Here is a 19,658-nt window from a genome sequence, read left to right as displayed (position 1 = left end):
ATCCACATTATACTGCATCTGCCCAATCACCCAACCTGTACAAATCATACTGGAGTTTCTCTGCATCTTCCTCACAGCACACACGCCCACCCAGCTTTGTGACGTCGGCAAACTTGGAGATATTACATCTAGTTCCCTCGTCTAGTCATTAATATATATTGTGAATAGCTGGGGTACTAGCACCGATCCCTGTGGTACCCCACTAGTCACTGCATGCCACTCGGAAAAAGACCAGTTTATTCCAACTCTTTGCTTCCTGTCTGCCAACCAGTTCTCTATCTAAGTCAGTACCTTACCCCCAATCCTATGTGCTTTAACTTTGCACGCCAATCTCTTATGCGGGACCTTATCGAAAATCTTCTGAAAGTCCAAATACACCACATCCACTGGTTCTCCCTTATCTATTCTACTAGTTACATCCTCAAAAAATTCCAGTAGATTAGTCAAGCATGACTTACCTTTTGTAAATCCATGTTGAATTTGTCCGATCCTGTCACTGTTTTCCAAGTGCTCTGCTATTACATCTTTTATAATGGACTAGCATTTTGCCCCACTACCGATGTCAGGCTTACCGGTCTATAATTCCCTGTTTTCTCTCTACCACCTTTTTTAAATAGTGGGGTTACATTAGCTACCTCCAATCCATGGGAACTAGTCCAGAGTCTATAGAAATTTGGAAGATGACCAGCAATGCATCTACTATTTCTGGGGCCACTTCCTTAAGTACCCTAGGATGTAGATTATCAGGCCCTGGGGATTTATCGGCCTTCAATCCCGTCAATTTCCCTAACACCATTTCCCTACAAATACTGATTTCATTCAATTCCTCCCTCTCATTAGACCCTATGTTCCCCGACATCTCTGGAAGGTTATTTGTATCCTCCTTTGTGAAGACAGAACCAAAGTATGTATTTAATTGGCCTGCCATTTCTTTGTTCCCCATTATAAATTCCCCTGATTCTGACTGCAAGGGACCTATGCTCGACTTCACCAATCTTTTTCTCTTCACATATCTATAGAAGCTTTTAGTCAGTTTTTATGTTCCCTGCAAGCTTAATCTCATTCTATTTTCCCCCTCTTAATTAATCCCTTTGATGAATCCTAAACTGCCCCCAATCCTCAGGTTTGCTGCTTTTTCTGGCCAATTTATATGTCCTCTCCTTGGATCTTATGCTATCCCTAATTTCCCTCGTTAGCCACGGTTGAGTCACCTTTTTTGTTTTGTTTTTATGCCAAACAGGGATGAACAAATTCTGTAGTTCATCCATGCGATCTTTAAATGTTTGCCATTGCCTATCCACCGTCAACCCTTTAATTAACCCAATCCATCCTAGCCAACTCGCACTTCATACCATCATAGTTTCCTTTATTTAAATCGAGGACCCTAGTCTGAGTCAACTAGTTCACTCTCCATCTTAAAATGAGGAATTCGATCATATTATGATCGCTCCTCCGAAGGGGCCTCGCACAACAACATTGCTAATTAACCTCTCACATTACATAATACCCAGTTTAAGATGGCCTGATCTCTAGTTGGTTCCTCGACATATTGGTCCAGGAGACTATCCCATATATACTCTAGGAATTCCTCCTCCACAGTATTGTTACTAATTTGGTTAGCCCAATCTATACATAGATTAAAGTCACCTATGATAACTGCAGTGCCCTTATTGCACACGTCTCTAATTTCCCGTTTAATGCCATCTCCAACCTCAGCATTACTGTTTGGGGGTCTGTATACAACTCCCACTAACATTTTCTGCCCTTTTGTATTTCTCAGCTCTACCCATACAGATTCCACATCATCAGAGCGAATATCCTTCCTTACTATTGTGTTAATCTCCTCTTTAACCAGCAATACTACCCCACCTCCTTTTCGCCTGTCCTTCCTGAATATTGAATACCCCTGGATGTTGAATTCCCAGCCTTGGTCACCCTGGAGCCATGTCTCCATAATTCCAATTACATCATATCCGTTTACATCTATTTGTGCAGCTAATTCATCCACCTTATTACGAATGCTCCTCGCATTAAGACACAAAGACTTCAGGCTTGTTTTTTTTAACACCTAGTCCTTTTTGAATTATTATTATTTACACCCTTGATTTCTCTGCATTCCACTTTTGCTTTTCTCCTTCCTGTCTTTTGTTTCTATCCTTGCTTCCCTTTCCTCTGTCTCCCTGCACAGGTTCCCAACCCCCTGCCATTTTAGTTTAAACCCTCCCCAACAGCACTAGCAAACACTCCCCCTAGGACATCGGTTCCAGTCCCACCCAGGTGCAAACCATCCAGTTTGTTCTGGTCCCACCTCCCCCAGAACCAGTTCCAATGTCCCAGGAATTTGAATCCCTCCCCCTTGCACCATTCCTCTAGCCACGTATTCATCTGAAATATCCTTCTATTTCTACTCTGACTAGCACGTGGCACTGGTAGCAATCATGAGATTACTACCTTCGAGGTCCTATTTTTGAATTGACCTCCTAACTCCCTAGCTAAAGTTCAGTAAATAAAAACTGCTCACTGCTCTTTGTAAAATGCAGTATAATTCAAGCAGAGGATCTAAGTTTTGCACTTCAAGTGGAGCTAGTCTCACAGGTTAATATGGTTGAAATTTTCCAAGCTTTATAACAGGATTCAGCAGTTAGGTACACTGTAATGACAGCAGGTATACTTTATGGAAAAATTTGTATGAATCACCTGTAAAACATCTAAAAGCCAAACACTAGCATTTGGCTTAAAAAAAAAAAAAAAATCCACATTATTGTGTGAGCATGACAATTTGAAAAAATATTCTTGCCATAAACTACACAACATTCATCATGCCAGAAAATAGAATAATTTAGAGCGAAATATTCTGTTGGATTCTTAAGCGGTCTTGTACTAGAGGAAGGAAGTCAGCCTAGAAAATAGGTCTTTGAACCATGACAGTCCTTAATTTTAGAATTAAACAGGATGGAATACCAGTGGTTTAAATATGCATAATTAATCTCATAACCCACAAAAATCAAGATTTTAAAAAATCCCATTTTCATCATAGCTGTAACTGCTACTTAAACTATGTTGTTCACTATACATAAACCACTCACTTCTGAAGAATGAAGCCCTTAGAGAGTCACACTTACTTATTTGAATATGTATTCCTAGTTTGGTTGCTAAATCTCAAAAGCAAGTAATAATTCACACTAATCTGACAAAAAGGGCAACATAATTCATCAATTAATTAGGTTTTTTTTTAAATATCACTATATAAAACCATAGTGCATCTTTGGGTCAATATTCAGTATAGTTTTCCAGGCATCTTTTAGAAATGCAAACACAGAAATAGAAATGGTTTTACTGTACTAAATAATCATGATGCAGGGCTAATTCTCTTTTCATTTCAAAGGAGCATTGTTTATTATAGGTCTTTAATTGAATAGGTTTCCAATCACATCACATAGACAAGTCACAAAACAGTATTTAATTAAAAAAACACCTAAAATTGTCATTCATTCAAAAAGGGTTTGTAGTGTCCGTGTACCAATAACACACGGACTGCAGGAGAACGGTAATAACAGGTGTTTACTGAACAGAGGGTATGCTGGAACTGAAAGTACAGAAGCCTGCTACGGCTTTATATACAGGTGTGGTCACTGCCGGTACTACAGTACAAAAGCAGTTCTCTCTTAAAAGGTACATACACAACAATTCCTCCCCTTTTAGATACAGTACATAACATTCATTTAACAATTAAATAAATAACTAATTACAATTTTCTCTGTACTATATACACACACACACACATCAGCTGAAAGTAATCATTTATAAATTCAGTCTTTGAGGAGGCTTCCTGATCCTGTCTGGATAGTGCCTTTCTCGAATATCCTGTTCTTGCGGCGGAGTCGATTCTGGCTCATTGTCATTGGTTGGTTCGTCAGCTTCCAATACCACCGATTCTGAGGTAGACGCAATCTGTACTTCGGGTTCATCACCAGGTGCGCATGCTCGTGGTATGGGTTTGACTTGTTCCTGTGACTCTAGAATCTGGTCAGCATGGCGTCTCACGATGCTCTCTCCAACGTCCACTGTGTACATTAGTGGTCCCTGCTGTGTGCATATCGTTCCTGGCTGCCATTTTTCTGTTCGGTAGTCGCGGGCCAAGACTGGTTGCCCTATCTTGAAGCTCCTGGTTGGCTTCTCATTTATGTGCTGGAATTGCTTATCCTCAACATCTCGTCTTATGTTTGGTTTGAGCAAATCCAGGCGACATCTTAACCTTCGGTTAAAGAACATCATGGCTGGAGCTTGGTTGGTGACTGCATGTGTCGCATTCCGGTAAGCAAACAAGAAATTATCCACCTTGTGTTGCAGTGGTATGTTGTCGTTATACATCGCCTTTATTGCTTTTTTAAAGGTCTGAACAAACCTCTCAGCCAATCCATTTGTGGCTGGATGATATGGGGCAGATGTGTAATGCTTTACCCCATTATTCCTCAAAAACCTCCGGAAATCCTCGGACACAAACTGTGGTCCATTGTCGGAGCAAATCGGTTCTGGCAAGCCATTCCTGGCGAAGATGGTCCGTAGGACTGCAATAGTTTTCTCCGTGGTGGTGGAGGACATTTTGATGACCTCTGGCCATTTCGAATGTGCATCCACGGCGATTAAAAACATTGAGTCCATAAATGGACAAGAAAAATCAATGTGTACCCGTTGCCATGGAGATGAGGGCCACTCCCATGGGTGTAGCGGGGCCTGTGGTGGAGCGTTTTGGACTTTCTGGCATCCTGTGCATCTCTTGGTCATTTCCTCGATTTCTTTATCGATTCCCGGCCACTACACAAACGCCCTGGCTAGGCTCTTCATTTTTACCCCTCCCAGATGACCCTCATGAAGCTCAGAGTGCTCAATCTCTCAACTTGGGTGGAATTACCACTCGGGATCCACACATCAAGGTCCCCCGGCACACTGACAGCTGTTCTCTCCTTGGCGAGAATTCTGGCAACAGTGAGTCGCCATGTGCTGGCCATCCAGGAAAAAAGAGGGATAGGGCTATAGTGATAGGGGATTCAATTGTAAGGGGGATAGATAGGAGTTTCTGCGGCCGAGACCGAGACTCCAAGATGGTATGTTGCCTCCCTGGTGCAAGGGTCAAGGATGTCTCGGAGCGGGTGCAGAGCATTCTGAAGGGGGAGGGGGATCAGCCAGTTGTCGTGGTACATGTAGGTACCAACGATGTAGGTAAAAAGAGGGAGGAGGTCCTACAAGCTGAATTTAGGGAGTTAGGTGCTAAATTGAAAAGTAGGACCTCAAAGGTAGTAATCTCTGGATTGCTACCAGTGCCACGAGCTAATAAGTTTAGAGAGAGTAAGATAGATAAGCTAAATACGTGGCTTGAGCAGTGGTGCAAGGGAGAGGGATTTAAATTCCTGAGGCATTGGAACCAGTTCTTGGGGAGGAGTGACCTGTACCAAGGGGACGGTCTACACCTGAACTGTGAGGGAGCCGATGTCCTCGGGGTAATATTTTCTAGGGCGATTCGGGAGGATTTAAACTAATTTGGCAGGGGGATGGGAACCTAGGTAGTGGAAAAGAGGGAAGTCATATGAAGTCAGAAATAGATGGTAGAAAGGTGAGAAGCAATAAGCAAAGGAGAGAAACACAAAGGGCCAAACTAATTCATAATGAGAGTGTGAAAAAAGCAAGCCTGAAGGCTTTGTATCTTAATGCTAGAAGCATTAGGAACAAGGTGGATGAATTAGTTGTGGAAATAGAGGTAAACAAGTATGATTTGATTGGGATTACAGAAACGTGGCTGCAGGGTGGGCAAGGCTGGGAACTTAACATCCAGGGAGATACAATATTTAGGAAGGATCGGCAAAAAGGTAGGGGAGGTGGGGTAGCATTGCTGGTAAAGGAGGGGATTAATGCAATGGAAAGGAAGGATATTAACTCGGATGAAACGGAATCTGTATGGGTAGAAATGAGAAATAGCAAGGGGAGGAAAACGTTAGTGGGTGTGATATATAGGCCTCCAAATAGTAATATGGAGGTGAGGGAAGGCATAAAAAGGGAAATTAGAGAAGCGTGCGATAAGAGCACAGCTGTCATCATGGGTGACTTTAATTTACATATTGATTGGACTACCCAAATTAGTAAAAATTCTGAGGAGGAGGAATTCCTGGAATGTTTTCGGGACGGTTATCTGGACCAATATGTCGAGGAGCCGACTCGAGATCAGGCCATTTTAGACTGGGTATTGTGCAATGAGAAGGGACTTATCAGCAATCTTCTTGTACGAGGCCCCTTGGGTCAGAGCGATCATAATATGATCGAGCTCTCAGTCGAGATGGAGAGTGAGGAAATTGAATCAGAGACTAAGGTCCAGAACTTAAATAAAGGGAATTACGAGGGTATGAGACGGGAATTGGGTAAGATTGATTGGGTGGTGTTTCTGGGGGGATTGACAGTGGATAGACAATGGCAAGCATTCAAAGATAGAATGGAAGAATTCCAGAACATGTTTATACCGGTTTGGCATAAAAATAAACCTAAAAAGGTGACTCAACCGTGGATAACGAGGGAAATTAGGGACAGCATAAAATCAAAAAAAAGGGCATATCAACTGGCAAAAAAAAGCACCAGACCGGAAGATTGGGGGCAGTACAGGATACAGCAAAAGAGGACAAAGGGATTAATCAGGAAGGGGAAAATAGAATACGAAAGTAAACTTGCAGCAAACATAAAGACAGACTGCAAAAGCTTTTATCGGTATATCAGGAGGAAAAGACTGGTAAAATCCCAAGTCGGTCCCTTGCAGTCCGATTCGGGAGAATATATAATGGAGAATAAGGAAATGGCAGACCAATTAAACTCATACTTTGGTTCTGTATTCACAAAGGAGGACACAAATAACCTCCCAGGAATATCGGCAAACATAGGGACTAATGAGAGGGAGGAGCTGACAGAAATTAGTATCTCTAGGGATATGGTGTTGGGTAAGTTGAGGGGACTGAAGGCCGACAAATCCCCGGGGCCTGATAAACTACATCCTAGGGTACTTAAGGAGGTGGCCCTGGAGATAGCAGATGCTCTAAGGATCATCTTCCGGAACTCCATTGACTCGGGAACAGTACCCGTGGATTGGAGGGTAGCTAATGTTACCCCAATATTTAAAAAGGGGGGTAGAGAGAAAGCAGGGAATTATAGACCAGTAAGCCTTACATCGGTTGTGGGCAAAATGCTAGAGTCCATTATTAAGGATAAAATAGCGGAGCACTTGACAAATGGGGAAAGGATCGGACAGAGTCAACATGGATTTACAAAGGGTAAATCGTGTTTGACTAATCTGCTGGAATTTTTTGAGGAGGTAACTGGTAGAATAGATGGGGGAGAGCCAGTGGATGTGGTGTACCTTGACTTCCAGAAAGCCTTCGATAAGGTTCCACACAAAAGATTATCATGCAAAATTAAGGCTCATGGGATTGGGGGCAAAGTATTAACGTGGATAGAGAACTGGCTGGCAGATAGAAAACAGAGTTGGAATAAACGGCTCGTTTTCGGAGTGGCAGGCAGTGACCAGCGGGGTGCCGCAAGGATCTGTCCTGGGACCCCAGCTGTTCACAATATATATAAATGATCTGGATCAGGGAATTGGATGCAATATTTCCAAATTCGCTGACGACACTAAACTAGGAGGAGGGGTGGGCTCTGATGAGGATGTCAGGAGGCTACAGTGCGATTTGGACAGGTTGGGGGAATGGGCGGATACGTGGCAGATGCACTATAATGTGGATAAATGCGAGGTTATCCACTTTGGGGGTAAAAACAGGAGGGTAGATTATTATCTAAATGGCAATAGATTGGGAGATGGGGAAGTGCAGAGGGACCTGGGTGTTCTTGTGCACCAGTCACTGAAGGAGAGCATGCAGGTGCAACAGGCGATTAAGAAGGCAAATGGTATGTTGGCCTTCATATCAAGGGGGTTCGAGTATAGGAATAGGGATACCTTACTACAGCTGTACAAGGTGCTGGTGAGACCGCATCTGGAGTATTGTGTACAGTTTTGGTCGCCCCATCTGCGGAAGGATGTTCTTGCCATGGAAAGAGTGCAACGGCGATTCACCAGGCTGATACCTGGAATGGCGGGAATGACCTACGAAGAGAGATTAAATAGTTTGGGCTTGTACTCACTGGAGTTTAGAAGATTGAGAGGGGATCTCATCGAAACATATAAAATTATGGCAGGCCTGGACAGTCTGAATTCAGAGAGAATGTTTCCAATGGCCGGGGAGCACAGAACCAGGGGCCACAGTCTAAAAATAGCGGGCAAATCATTTAAAACAGAGATGAGGAAGAATTTCTTCACTCAAAGAGTGGTGAGCCTGTGGAATTCCCTGCCACAGAGGGCTGTGAAGGCTAATTCAATAAATATTTTCAAGAGAGAATTGGATATATTTCTGAAGGCTAAGGGGATTAAGGGTTACGGAGAAAAGGCGGGGACGGGGTACTGAACTGGTAAGATCAGCTATGATCTCAGACGAAGATCAGCCATGATCTCATTGAATGGCGGAGCAGGCTCGAAGGGCCGAATGGCCTACTCCTGTTCCTATCTCTATGTATCTATGTATCCCTTCACCGTCAAATCATAGACCCAAGTGTGTGTCGGGTCATTTCGGGTTTCCTTCTCTATACTTGAGTTTGTAACAGGTAGACATTCGACTATGGTCGAATGGAATATCTCAACAGGGTCCACTGCAGGTGCTTCCTCCACCATAGGCAATGGCAGGCGCGACAGCCCATCAGCGTTTCCATGCTGTTTCGTACCCTTATACTCTGTCATATTGATGTGCCCCCAGAAAAAGGGACCATCTTTGCAGCTGTTGCGCAGTCATCACCGGAACGCCCTTCTTTGGGTTAAAAATGGAGACAAGAGGCTGGTGATCAGTCAGTAAGGTGAATTTCTGCCCGTGCAGATAATGATTGAACTTCTTCACCCCCCACACCAGGCCGAGGGCCTCCCTGTCAATCTGGGCGTAGTTACGCTCGGCTGAGGTTAACAAGCGCGACGCAAAGGCTATTGGCCTCTCTGAACCGTCAAGGAATTTGTGCGACAGCACCGCTCCAATGCCGTAGGGAGACGCATCACATGCCAACCGAATCGGTAGTGTTGGATTGTAGTGGGCCAATACTTCTTTTGAAGTGATTAGGCATTTACATTTCTGAAAGGCACGCTTACACTCATCACTCCATTTCCATGCTACTCCAGTTTGCAGCAGGGCGTTCAGTGGGTGCAGAATTGTAGACAAATTTGGCAAGAACTTATGGTAGTAGTTCACCAACCCGAGGAACGACCTCAGTTGCGACACATTTTCCGGTGCTGGAGCCTTGACTACTGCCTCAATCTTGTCTGGGGACTTATGTAACCCCTCTTCATCAATCACGTGGCCACAATACGAGATTGGTTTCCTGAAAAACTCGCATTTGGGGCGGTTGGCTCGTAGCCCATATTCCTGTAATCTAGTGAGCACCTGCTCCAGGTTGGCAAGGTGTTCACTGTCATTTTTCGCCCGTAACCAGGATGTCGTCCAAATAACACTGGGTCCCCGGGATCCCTTGCAGGACTTGTTCCATCGCCCTCTGCCAAATAGCCGGAGCTGATGCTACCCCGAATACCAGTCGGTTGTACTGGTAAAGGCCTTTGTGAGTGTTTATCGTGAGGTATTTTCTAGATGCTTCTTCTACCTCCATTTGTAGATACGCTTGGGCCAGATCAATCTTCGTAAAGCATTTCCCTCCAGATAGTGAGGCGAAAATATCTTCTATCCGCGGAAGTGGATATTGTACTGTGTGCAGGACTGGGGTCACAGTTACCTTGAAGTCCCCACAGATGCGAACCTTCTTCGGTTCCCTAGGCATGCTGCTCAATGATTTCTTCATTACAGGAACGATGGGTGTGGCCCACTCGCTCCAGTCCACCTTGGACAGCACACCCGAATGCTCCAGACTCTCCAGCTCTGCTTCGACGGCTGGGCGGATCGCATACGGTATCGGTCTGGCCTTAAAAAATTTTGGGTTTGCGTTATCTTTAATTTTTATCGTTGCCGTTACGCCTTTTAGCGTCCCAAGTCCTTGCTGGAACACCTCTTTCGCGTCAGTTAGAATTTTTGACTGTCGTCCAGGTGTGACGTCGTCATCCTTTTTGTCAGCCACAGTTAGCGCCTGAATGGAATGCCAATCCAATTGTATTTTTCGGATCCATTCACGTCCCAATAATGGTGGTCCTCCATCTTGTAGTATATATAGATACAGTTTCTGGGTTTCCTTGCTGTTGTATTTAACGGGCACCCTTATTTCTCCTCTGGGGTAGACTTTTTGCCTCGTATATGTCTTCAAGGCAATGGACGTGTCCTTCAAGGGTATGTGCGAGAATAGCCGCTCGTAGTCTCGTCGATTCATGACTGTTAGGGCTGATCCTGTGTCCAATTCCATCTTTACTTGGGACCCTGCTATCAGGAGGGTGACCCAAATGGTTCGGTGATCCTCCTTTTCGATCACGTTGTGTAACTTTAGACAACTTAGTCTCCTGCTCCCGGAGTCATTATCACTCTTCTGAACTACTGTCCATCATCTTTTGTACTTTCTTGTACTTTTCCTTAGTAGTTCTTTTAGTGTTGGTTTTCTTTCCCGACCTGCAGACTCGTGCTATGTGTCCCACTTTCCCACATTGCCTGCATACTTTGTCCTTAAACCAGCAATCCGTCTGGTCATAGGTTGTTCTGCCGCAGCGATAACACTTTTTTGCTTCATATGCCATTTCATTGGTGCTATATTCTTGCGGTATTTCCGCAGCTCCCCGTGCTGCTGCTTCGTAGGATACTGCCACGCTGAAAGCCTTTTCTAGCCAAGGTCCTTTTCCGAAAGTAGTCGTTTCTGGGTTCCTTCACTCTGGAGCCTGCAGACAAACTTATCCCTTAAGGTATCTGCCAGTCCTGCTCCGAACTGGCAGTGTTTCGATAACTTGCGTAGTTCCGTAAGATAGTCAGCATTACTCTCATCTTTGTGCTGGTTTCTTTTATGGAACTTTAATCTTTCTGCTATCAGCAGCGGTGTAGGGTTTTAGATGTTCCTGTAAGATATTGACAATCTCTTCAAAGCTTTTCTCCATTGGTTTAGCTGGGGTAATTAAATTCCGCAATAGGCCGTACGTTCTCGCGCCCATCAAATTCAATAATACCGACGCCTTCTTTTCATCGGCCACCTCATTTGCCTTGCAGTACACTTCAATTCTTTCCACATACGTGGTCCAGTCTTCTATTTCATTGTCGAAAGCAGTGATGCTGCCACTCTTCAGCATCTTGGGTGGTTTAAAATGGCGCCTCCCGCACTTTTCCTTCTTCTCCCTGCTGCCAATGCTGCTCCTAGCATTCTAAATAGTAATGGCGGCGCCCCACGGCTTCTGCGCGTCTCTCTTTTGTTAATTAATTTTCTTAGTTTTATTCTTCTTCGACGCTGTCCACTGTGAGTCTCTTTTCCTTCCCCCTTTTTATTTCCTTTAACGCTGCCCGGCTCTTGAGCACCGACCGCGCCCTGTGCGCTCCACCCTCTCTCTCTTTTCCTTCCCGACGACGCTGCACGGCCCCCTTGCAGAGCCGCTCGATCGAGCTCTAGCCCGCCGCAGTCCGGAAAGGTCAGCGCACTACCTGCTACTAGCACGATTTGCTGTAACACTTTGACTGGAGAGCCAAGCCCAGCTCTCCACAGCTTCCCCTGCGATTCTCTGAACTCCGATGGATCACTGGGCGGTTGCCCACGGTCGACGCCCGTTGCTCTGGCTTCGACCTCCAAGAAGCTTCTTTTCAGGGATGGATCCCCGTGAGGTGATGCAGTACTGCAGGTGAGTTTGAACCTGCTCGTCGCCACTGTAGTGTCCGTGTACCAATAACACACGGACTGCAGGAGAACGGTAATAACAGGTGTTTACTGAATAGAGTGTATGCTGGAACTGAAAAGTACAGAAGCCTGCTACGGCTTTATATACAGGTGTGGTCACTGCCGGTACTACAGTATAAAAGCAGCTCTCTCTTAAGGGTACATAAACAGGGTTTTGTAAACTTCTATCAGCATGTCACCTCGATAAGGTGATGTTATACTAGATCATGTAAAAGTTATTACACAACTAGAGAAGTGACAGGCATTGTTAAATGTTGCAACGAAGCATATTGTGCTGAAAAGCACAGCAACTGATGAAGTGTCAGAACAAAGTCCCTGGTCCACAGGTGCATATAAAAACAAACACCCTTCCCAGTAAAGAATTTGAAAAAGAGAGAAAATACAAAAATGTCAAATGCACCTTGGTCAGAAAAATACGATGACCTGCCACTGCTGGAGCTGGTGCACAATAGTCACATAGCCTATCACTTAACATGAAACCAATCTGCACGCTTCATAGAAATGAGAACAGTGTGTCTCTTCCGTTACGATCGTGGCACTACTTCCTGAGGGGGAAAACTGCGCTGTAAATGGTTATTTCCTGAAAGATGGTTACTGCAAACCAACAGTTCTTTTTCAGAGATAAGCCACGAACACGTATCCGTGTCATTGCGCATTTAGACTATATTTGACTGCCTGTTCGTCAAATACGGCTAAATGCAGAATAAATCGTAGTGTTAACTCCCCCCTTCCTCTCGGAACACGGATCAGCAAATTAATAACTCACAGGGTTTCTTGGCGTCTTTGATCTTCATGTTTCAACATACACAATGATTTGACACCGGCACCGTGAAGCTCAGCTCGGCCTTTTTTTTTAGATATACGTGGATTGAACGGCTCAACTGAGCGGGGGAGGCACGATCGGCCGGCGGTCACCTGGCGCGGCTTGGTGTAGTGTTGTCGGATTGATCAGGTCGCAGCCCTCGCCCGGTACCAGCACCTACCAACCCTCCCCCTGCGGAAGACGGTGTCGAGCGCAGAGTCCGCGTCCTTTTAACTAATAGGAAATGAGGCACAGCAAAAGCTGCTCGGCTTTCGCGCCTCCTCCCGCCGCGCCAGATTAATTCAGATCTGTTTGCTCAATCCGGGCGGTGATTGCAATGTTTCGGCAGCGCCCCATCCACCTGGGTGCGGCTCGCGCTGTGTCACTGGCTCGCTACCCGACACCAGGCTACATTCCACCAGCACACTGCTACATTCCGCCTGCGTCACCGCTCCTCTCTGCGTCTGCGCCAGTAGCGCAATGCACTCTGGGATATGTAGTTATCTGCACCGAGGTTCCCCCCTCTCCCGGCCGCGGGTGGGAATGAGAACTACAACTCAACCCAAGGGAATAACAACAGAGAATGCTGGAAAAACTCAGCAGGTCAGGCAACATCCGTGGAGAGAAATTTGAGTTGACGTTTCGGGTTGAAACCCAAGGGGCACCGCGCGCACGCCGGCTGTCACGGGTCCGGCCAGCTTTGATTGACAGGTGGTGGAAAAGGGGCGTGCACTGTTCCTTCAGTGAGAGTGGATTGAGAGAAAGCGTGAGTTAGACATTGATAACCAGGGAAGGAATGAGTGTTAGCTGTGATTAAACTATTTCATATTGTCCACACTCTCGAGAAACCTATACAGCTAGAGCAGCAACATTTTTATTAGGAAAAGTAGTTACTGTAAGTATTTTTTATTAGAATAATAAGTGTAGTTGTGGCAAAGCCACCAAGAGACTCTTGCAGTAATAATGTATATAATTGCCTTTAACAGGGGCTTGTTACCTTTAAGTGTTTGCTCTGTATAAACAGTGCGGGTTCGGTAAAATGTCGATCCAGCGCGATGACGTCATCATGCAGGTCACGTGACGTTCCCAACGGCGGGAAACGTGATGACGTCATGACGTCAGAGGGGAGAGGCGTTCCCTCTCTGTCCTCGTGGAACCCGTTGGTGTACAGACCTATATAGAGTTTCTCCTGCGTTTTTGTTTGTAACTTTTACTAGTGCATTAAACCACGTTTGGTTAACTGCTAGTTTCAGTCTCAGTACTTTCGTTAGGAGTTCAAGCACTCCTACATTGGTGACCCTGAATCCTCGCGGACGTTCTTCGTGGCGGAAACGGAACGCAGGGCCATGATGGAAGCCAATGCAGTGGCTTTGAAGCTCCCCCAATTTTGGGAACAACAGGCGGCCTCCTGGTTCGTACAAGCGGAGGCGCAGTTCGAGCTCCGCAACGTCGTGCAGGATCAGACCCGTTATCTTTACGTGGCCTCCGCACTCGACAGCTCAACGACGTCGAGGATCATCAGCCTACTGGAGAACCCCCCGGCCACTGACAAGTATGTCGCCATTAAGGCACGGCTAATGCAGGTATTCGGCCTTACGAAGGCAGAGCGCGCACGCCGCCTACTCACGCTGCCCGGGTTAGGAGACTCCAAACCTTCGGAGTTGATGAGCCAGATGCTCACACTCCTGGGGTCTGAACCGCAATGTTTCCTGTTCTGCAAATTGTTCCTCAGTCAACTGCCCGAACAGGTGCAGGCGGCCCTCGCCAGATCGGACGCCGGGGATTGCATCGCACTCGCCAAAGAGGCGGATAAAATATACGCGGTCCGACAACAATACTGCGCCGTTGCGAGACGCCCCGCCCCAAAGGGCCCTGCCTCGGCACCTCCAACAACCGGTTTCTGTTATTACCATGCTCGGTTTAGCATGTAGGCCAGAAGCTGCCATCCGCCTTGCAGTTTCGTGCCCAAAACACCGAACAAGCAACTGCGCGTCAAGAACACCGACTCCGGGGCATGCCACGATGGCGATCGGCGATTCCGGGAATTTAGGAGTCGTTCAAACAGGCTTGTCCGAACTCCTCTGCGATTGACTTTCCTTATTAAAGACAATTCTGGGGGGGCGTATGTGGCAAAGCCACCAAGAGACTCTTGCAGTAATGTATATAATTGCCTTTAACAGGGGCTTGTTACCTTTAAGTGTTTGCTCTGTATAAACAGCGCGGGCTCGGTAAAATGGTGATCCAGTGCGATGACGTCATCACGCAGGTCACGTGACGTTCCCAACGGCGGGAAACGTGATGACGTCATGACGTCAGAGGGGAGAGGCGTTCCCTCTCTGTCCTCGTGGAACCCGTTGGTGTACAGACCTGTATAGAGCTTCTCCTGCGTGTTTGTAACTTTTACGAGTGCATTAAACCACGTTTGGTTAACTGCTAGTTTCAGTCTCAGTACTTTCGTTAGGAGTTCAAGCACTCTTACATAGTAAACTAAGTGTTTTGAGAATATTTGGTGTCACAATGCTGTTGAAAGCATCCATTGCTGTCATTTCCTTTAAGACTTTAAATTCAAGAATATCTCTTAAAATCAGGATCCTTATGAAATTGAATAGTTAACTAGAAAGTATTTCCAGTAGTTTCTGTTTGTTTTTCAGGTTGGCAGCCTCCGCAGTATTTTGCTATTGTGACCAGAAATATGATTGTCTCCATATCTTCCGGGCAATTTATGGCTTTAATACTAATTCCTAGTGCTAACACTTGGAATTGCTCTGGGTAATGCAGGACCTGGGATGTGGTCTCTTGGTTGGACTTGTCCTAAAGGTAACAAAGGTCCCTCTAATACACTAAATTCCCTGCACCTGCACGAGTGACAAAGTAAATATTACACTGTTTATAGATATTGAAAGATACAATATTTTCCTACCATTTTATAAAACTTGTTTAAAGTAGCGACGTGTATTAAATTTCCCAATAGGAGTTATTTATATAAGGACATTATAACATTTTGCTTTACCTCATATGATGAATTTAATTAACAGCTTTCATTTTTGTAGCAATATTAACGTTAAAAATGTCCCAAGATGTTTACAAAGAATTAAGAGGAACAGACACTGATCCATGGGAAGAAGGTTAGCAGAGATGGCTGAGATAGATGTGGGAGGGGATGTAAGATTGAATAAGGTTGCAGAGCTAGGGAGGAGCAAGGCTGTGGAGGTATTTTATAACAAAGACAAAGGGCAGGATTTTCATTGGGCCGTGGAGGTGGGATTGGAGGCGTCAGGAGGGGCGGGTGGTGGTTAAAATCCCGAAATCAGGGGTCCCGACCCCAACCCGCCTCCATGCCAGTTTCAAAGGAGACGGGTACCCGCCCCGCACTGGGACCCGCCTCCCCGAGGCGGGAAGGGGATTAGTGCCAGTTAACTGCCTGTTAACAGGCAGTTTTTAGCCTAATCCCTATTTTTAAGGTTGAAGTGTGGGATTACCGACGGCTCCAAACCACGCCAAGTTAGAGGAGGCGGGCCGTCGGGTTGAAGGACTTGGTGGGTTCGAGATGTCGGTGTTCAGGTGAGTGATGCGTGCATGAGTGCAAAGGTAAGTGTGTTTGGTGTGTGTAAAGTGTTTAAAGCAGTTTAAATGACCTTTTCTTACCTTTACAGCCTTCCTTTAGGTCTCGGGAGTCCCTCATCTCACCGGCACAGAAAGCAGAATGGCTGCGAACTGTCAAAAGTGACAGCCTTCAGCTTTCTGTGCAGGAGAGATTTCTAACTGAGTCTGTGGAGAAGGACTCATGTTAGAAGTAAGACTGTCAGTGTTTGACAGCTCCAAAGAGCTTTCAAACACTGATATTTTATCTGTCGAAACCTCTTGACAGATGAAATTTCAGCCTGTGATGTCACCTGTTGCCGGGTGGCCCTTAATTGGCCTGCTGAGCCCGCTGGGTGGGCTCAACAAGGTCAATCAAGTTAAAATCATGTGGATTGGCCACATCTCGATGGAGGCGGGACAACAACCCCGAAAGTTGTAGTCCCGCCTCCATCACATCCCCTGAATGAAAATCCAGCCCAAAGGCCGTAATTTTCCGGGGGGGGTTAGCGGGTAGGATCAGTGGCGGGACGGGTAGGAAAGCATTTTTTTTTACAGCAGGGGCCCGACCCCGCTGTGGACCTGCCACCACGCGCCTTTCCCAATGCTGTCTGTCAACGCTGAGCAGACTCAACTGGCAACGGCGGGGGACCTAATTAAAATGGTTAGCATCTAGTTGTCAGATGCTTAACAGCCTTTTTTCACTTGCCTTTTGTCGTTAACTTCATGACCATGGGATCCCCACTGTGCACAGACTACGCCTGTCAAGCTGAGGCGTGAGTTCAGTGGCCATTGCTCCAGCTGATTCCTTGACAGAATCAAATGCAGAGTAAAAGCTCTCATCTGACTGATATTCACCTGACTGATAGTCACTTTCCTCAGGCAGAAGCTTTTTCTCACTCCATTTCCAGCGCACATTCTGCAGGCTTTCTACTTTCCACTCTCCAACCACTCTCACCTCATTGGAAGAAATCTCTCACCATTGACAGAATGCTTCTGTCATCTCTACTTCACCTGCCATCTATTCCTTCAACATGGGTGCCATTTATACTACTTCACCTTGGTCCTCGGAATCGTACTACAATGAGCCCCAACACCAGCAGCACCAACAACAACACCAAATTTCTCCACAATCACCTGATGCAACACAGGACAAAGGGCAGCAGCACCTGAGCACATTGCTGCCCGGGAGGCCAAGGATGGCCTCACCATGGCCAGATTTACTTCACTTGATGCTGTACACCCTGGCTACCACATGATGCGCCAGGTTGGCACCACCCCACATCAACACCATAAAGCATCCCTACAATGCCCAAGCCATTCCTTTCACACTCCCCACCATTGCAGGGGGTACCCTTGTGTCTCACCAGTCACTGTAACTCACTAAGCCACTTCCAAAGATGCACGCACATCTGTCCAAGAATGCAAAGTGTTGAAAATAAAGGTTTCAATGTTTGACATCACATTAACAGAAATTTTACATGAACATTGCATAAAACACCCAAGTGCCTACCCTTGTAATTTGTTACTTGGTATGATTGCACTAGGATGAGCGTGAATGTGAGGGGTGGCTAGTGAGATGGGGATGTGATACTATAGATAGAGAGGGATAGGTGGAGGAGCAAGGTAATTTGGTGTGTGTAAGGATGTGCAGGAGTAGGGTAGGGAAGGCAGAATGATGGGGCTGTGATGAGGGGCACAGCAGGATGAGGTTGAGTGTGGCTTTGTACTAACATTTTGTGACCTACTGAGATGAAATGTTTGCAGCACTCCACCCAGGTCCTCCTGACCACATCCCTGCTTGTGCCCTCCTCTGCAATGTGCAACCAGGCTGTGTTAATCTCCTGGGGAGGTCTCTTCTGCCCATGGGAAGGGAAGAGGACCTCCTTGCATGCTGTGACTCCTTCCATAAGCATATGGAGGGAGTCATGGGAGAACCTGGGTGCAGCCCTGTACCTCTGTGCAGTGATTGTCAGTGTTTGTAGCACTTCAATGCTGTAGAACACTGACAGCACAAATGTCAAAATAAATTTGGACATAGTCCCTTTAAGGAAACCGGCTGATGACATGTCATGCAATGATGTCACCAAACCCATTTCCTCTAATTGGCTGGGAAACGTGCTGGGCGGGCTTAACAAGCCTTATCAACGGAAAGTAATTTTCCAGAGCGGGATGGAGCCAGCAGCGGGGTTGGGTCCTGCCACCAACATCGTCCCCCATGGACCTGCCGAGGTGAGTAAAATTGCGGCCAAAGATTTTAAATTGGGGACCGGTGGTCACTGGTGTGGAGAGGGGTGATGGGTGAGTAGGGCTTAGTACAGGACAGGATATAGGCAGCTGTGTTTTGGGCAAGTTATTTAGAGTTATTCAGAGTTTGTTTAGAGTCAGCAAGGAGGGCTTTGGAATCATTCTGGAGATGACAAAAACATGGATGTTGTCAGAATACAAATGAAAGGTGGCCCTATTCCTAAACATAGTTAAGGAAGAGGAGGCGGCTAAGGGCAGATCCTTAGGGGACACCGAAGGGAGGGAAGAGAAGCCATTACTGGCGATGTGCTGGCTTTGCTTGGACAAGTAAGTGTGGAACCACAGAAGGGTAGGACTCAAAGCTAGACAGGAGAGGATAGATGGTGAAGGAAAAAGGAATGGTCAGTGGTGTCTAATACTGGAAAGGATAATGCACAATAGTCACAGTCACAGAGGATGCCATTTGTGACAATGGCCAGGGCCATTTTGGTGCTGTTATATGGGCAAAGTTGGACTGGAGGCATTCCAACATGGATGTTATGGAGAGATGGGCATGGAGCTGGGACATGACAACATGCTCAAGGGATGGGATAGTAGTTACAAAGGACAGATGGGCTAACGGTAGAATTTTTTGAGTGGGGACATAACAGCAGTCTTGAAGGGAAGCGGAATGATCCCAGAGGGAAGGGAACAGTTAAAAATATCAGCTACCATGAGGGCCAAAAGAACTAGCTTAGTTATCAGGAGGGGATCAGGGAAATAAGAGGTGCATCTCATGGAAGAGATAATTTTGGAAAGGAAGGGTGGGAAATGGGAGAGAAATGCAAAGTGACTGAGGTTCAGGGCTGCAGTATTGGTCAGGCTTGGGGGGTGGAGGTTGAGAGCAGAGGGAGAGAGGAGGGGAAGCCAGTAGTAGAGACAGCTGCATAGATGGTCTCGATCTTAGAGACAAAACAAATCCATGTGCTCCTTACACTTGGTATTGGAAATGAGAGTGGAGGGGGCAAGAGAAAGTGGTTTGAGGAAGTGGTTAGCTGTAGAGAAAAGTAATCTAGGATTGTTCTTGCCCTCCAGGAAGATCTTGGCAATTTTGGATTAC

At 46.1% G+C, this 19,658-nt stretch overlaps 1 protein-coding gene across 3 annotated transcripts in view; it reads right to left on the bottom strand.

Annotated features, from left to right (window-relative positions):
* Nucleotides 1–13,383, bottom strand: part of LOC147113968 (pantothenate kinase 3) — a 71,387-nt gene extending 58,004 nt beyond the window's left edge. For 2 of the 3 annotated variants that reach the window (XR_015079325.1, XM_085995424.1), the window contains exon 1: nt 12,698–13,372. Coding sequence is in view for 2 of the 3 variants with exons in the window: in XM_085995424.1 (XP_085851550.1) it covers nt 12,698–12,725 (28 nt within the window). In the remaining variant the exon portion in view is untranslated. Of the gene's footprint in view, nt 1–12,697 lie in introns of all 3 variants that reach the window. The other variant, XM_085995425.1, reaches the window with a different exon arrangement.
* Nucleotides 13,384–19,658: the final 6,275 nt, after the last annotated feature.

The sequence above is a fragment of the Somniosus microcephalus genome, chromosome 8 (genome assembly GCF_052327205.1).
Source record: "Somniosus microcephalus isolate GS21.2 chromosome 8, FLI_Smic_1.0, whole genome shotgun sequence".
Lineage (NCBI taxonomy): Eukaryota > Metazoa > Chordata > Chondrichthyes > Squaliformes > Somniosidae > Somniosus > Somniosus microcephalus.
The sequence above is the reverse complement of the archived record's forward strand: the minus strand, read 5'-3'. Positions and strand labels throughout refer to the sequence as shown.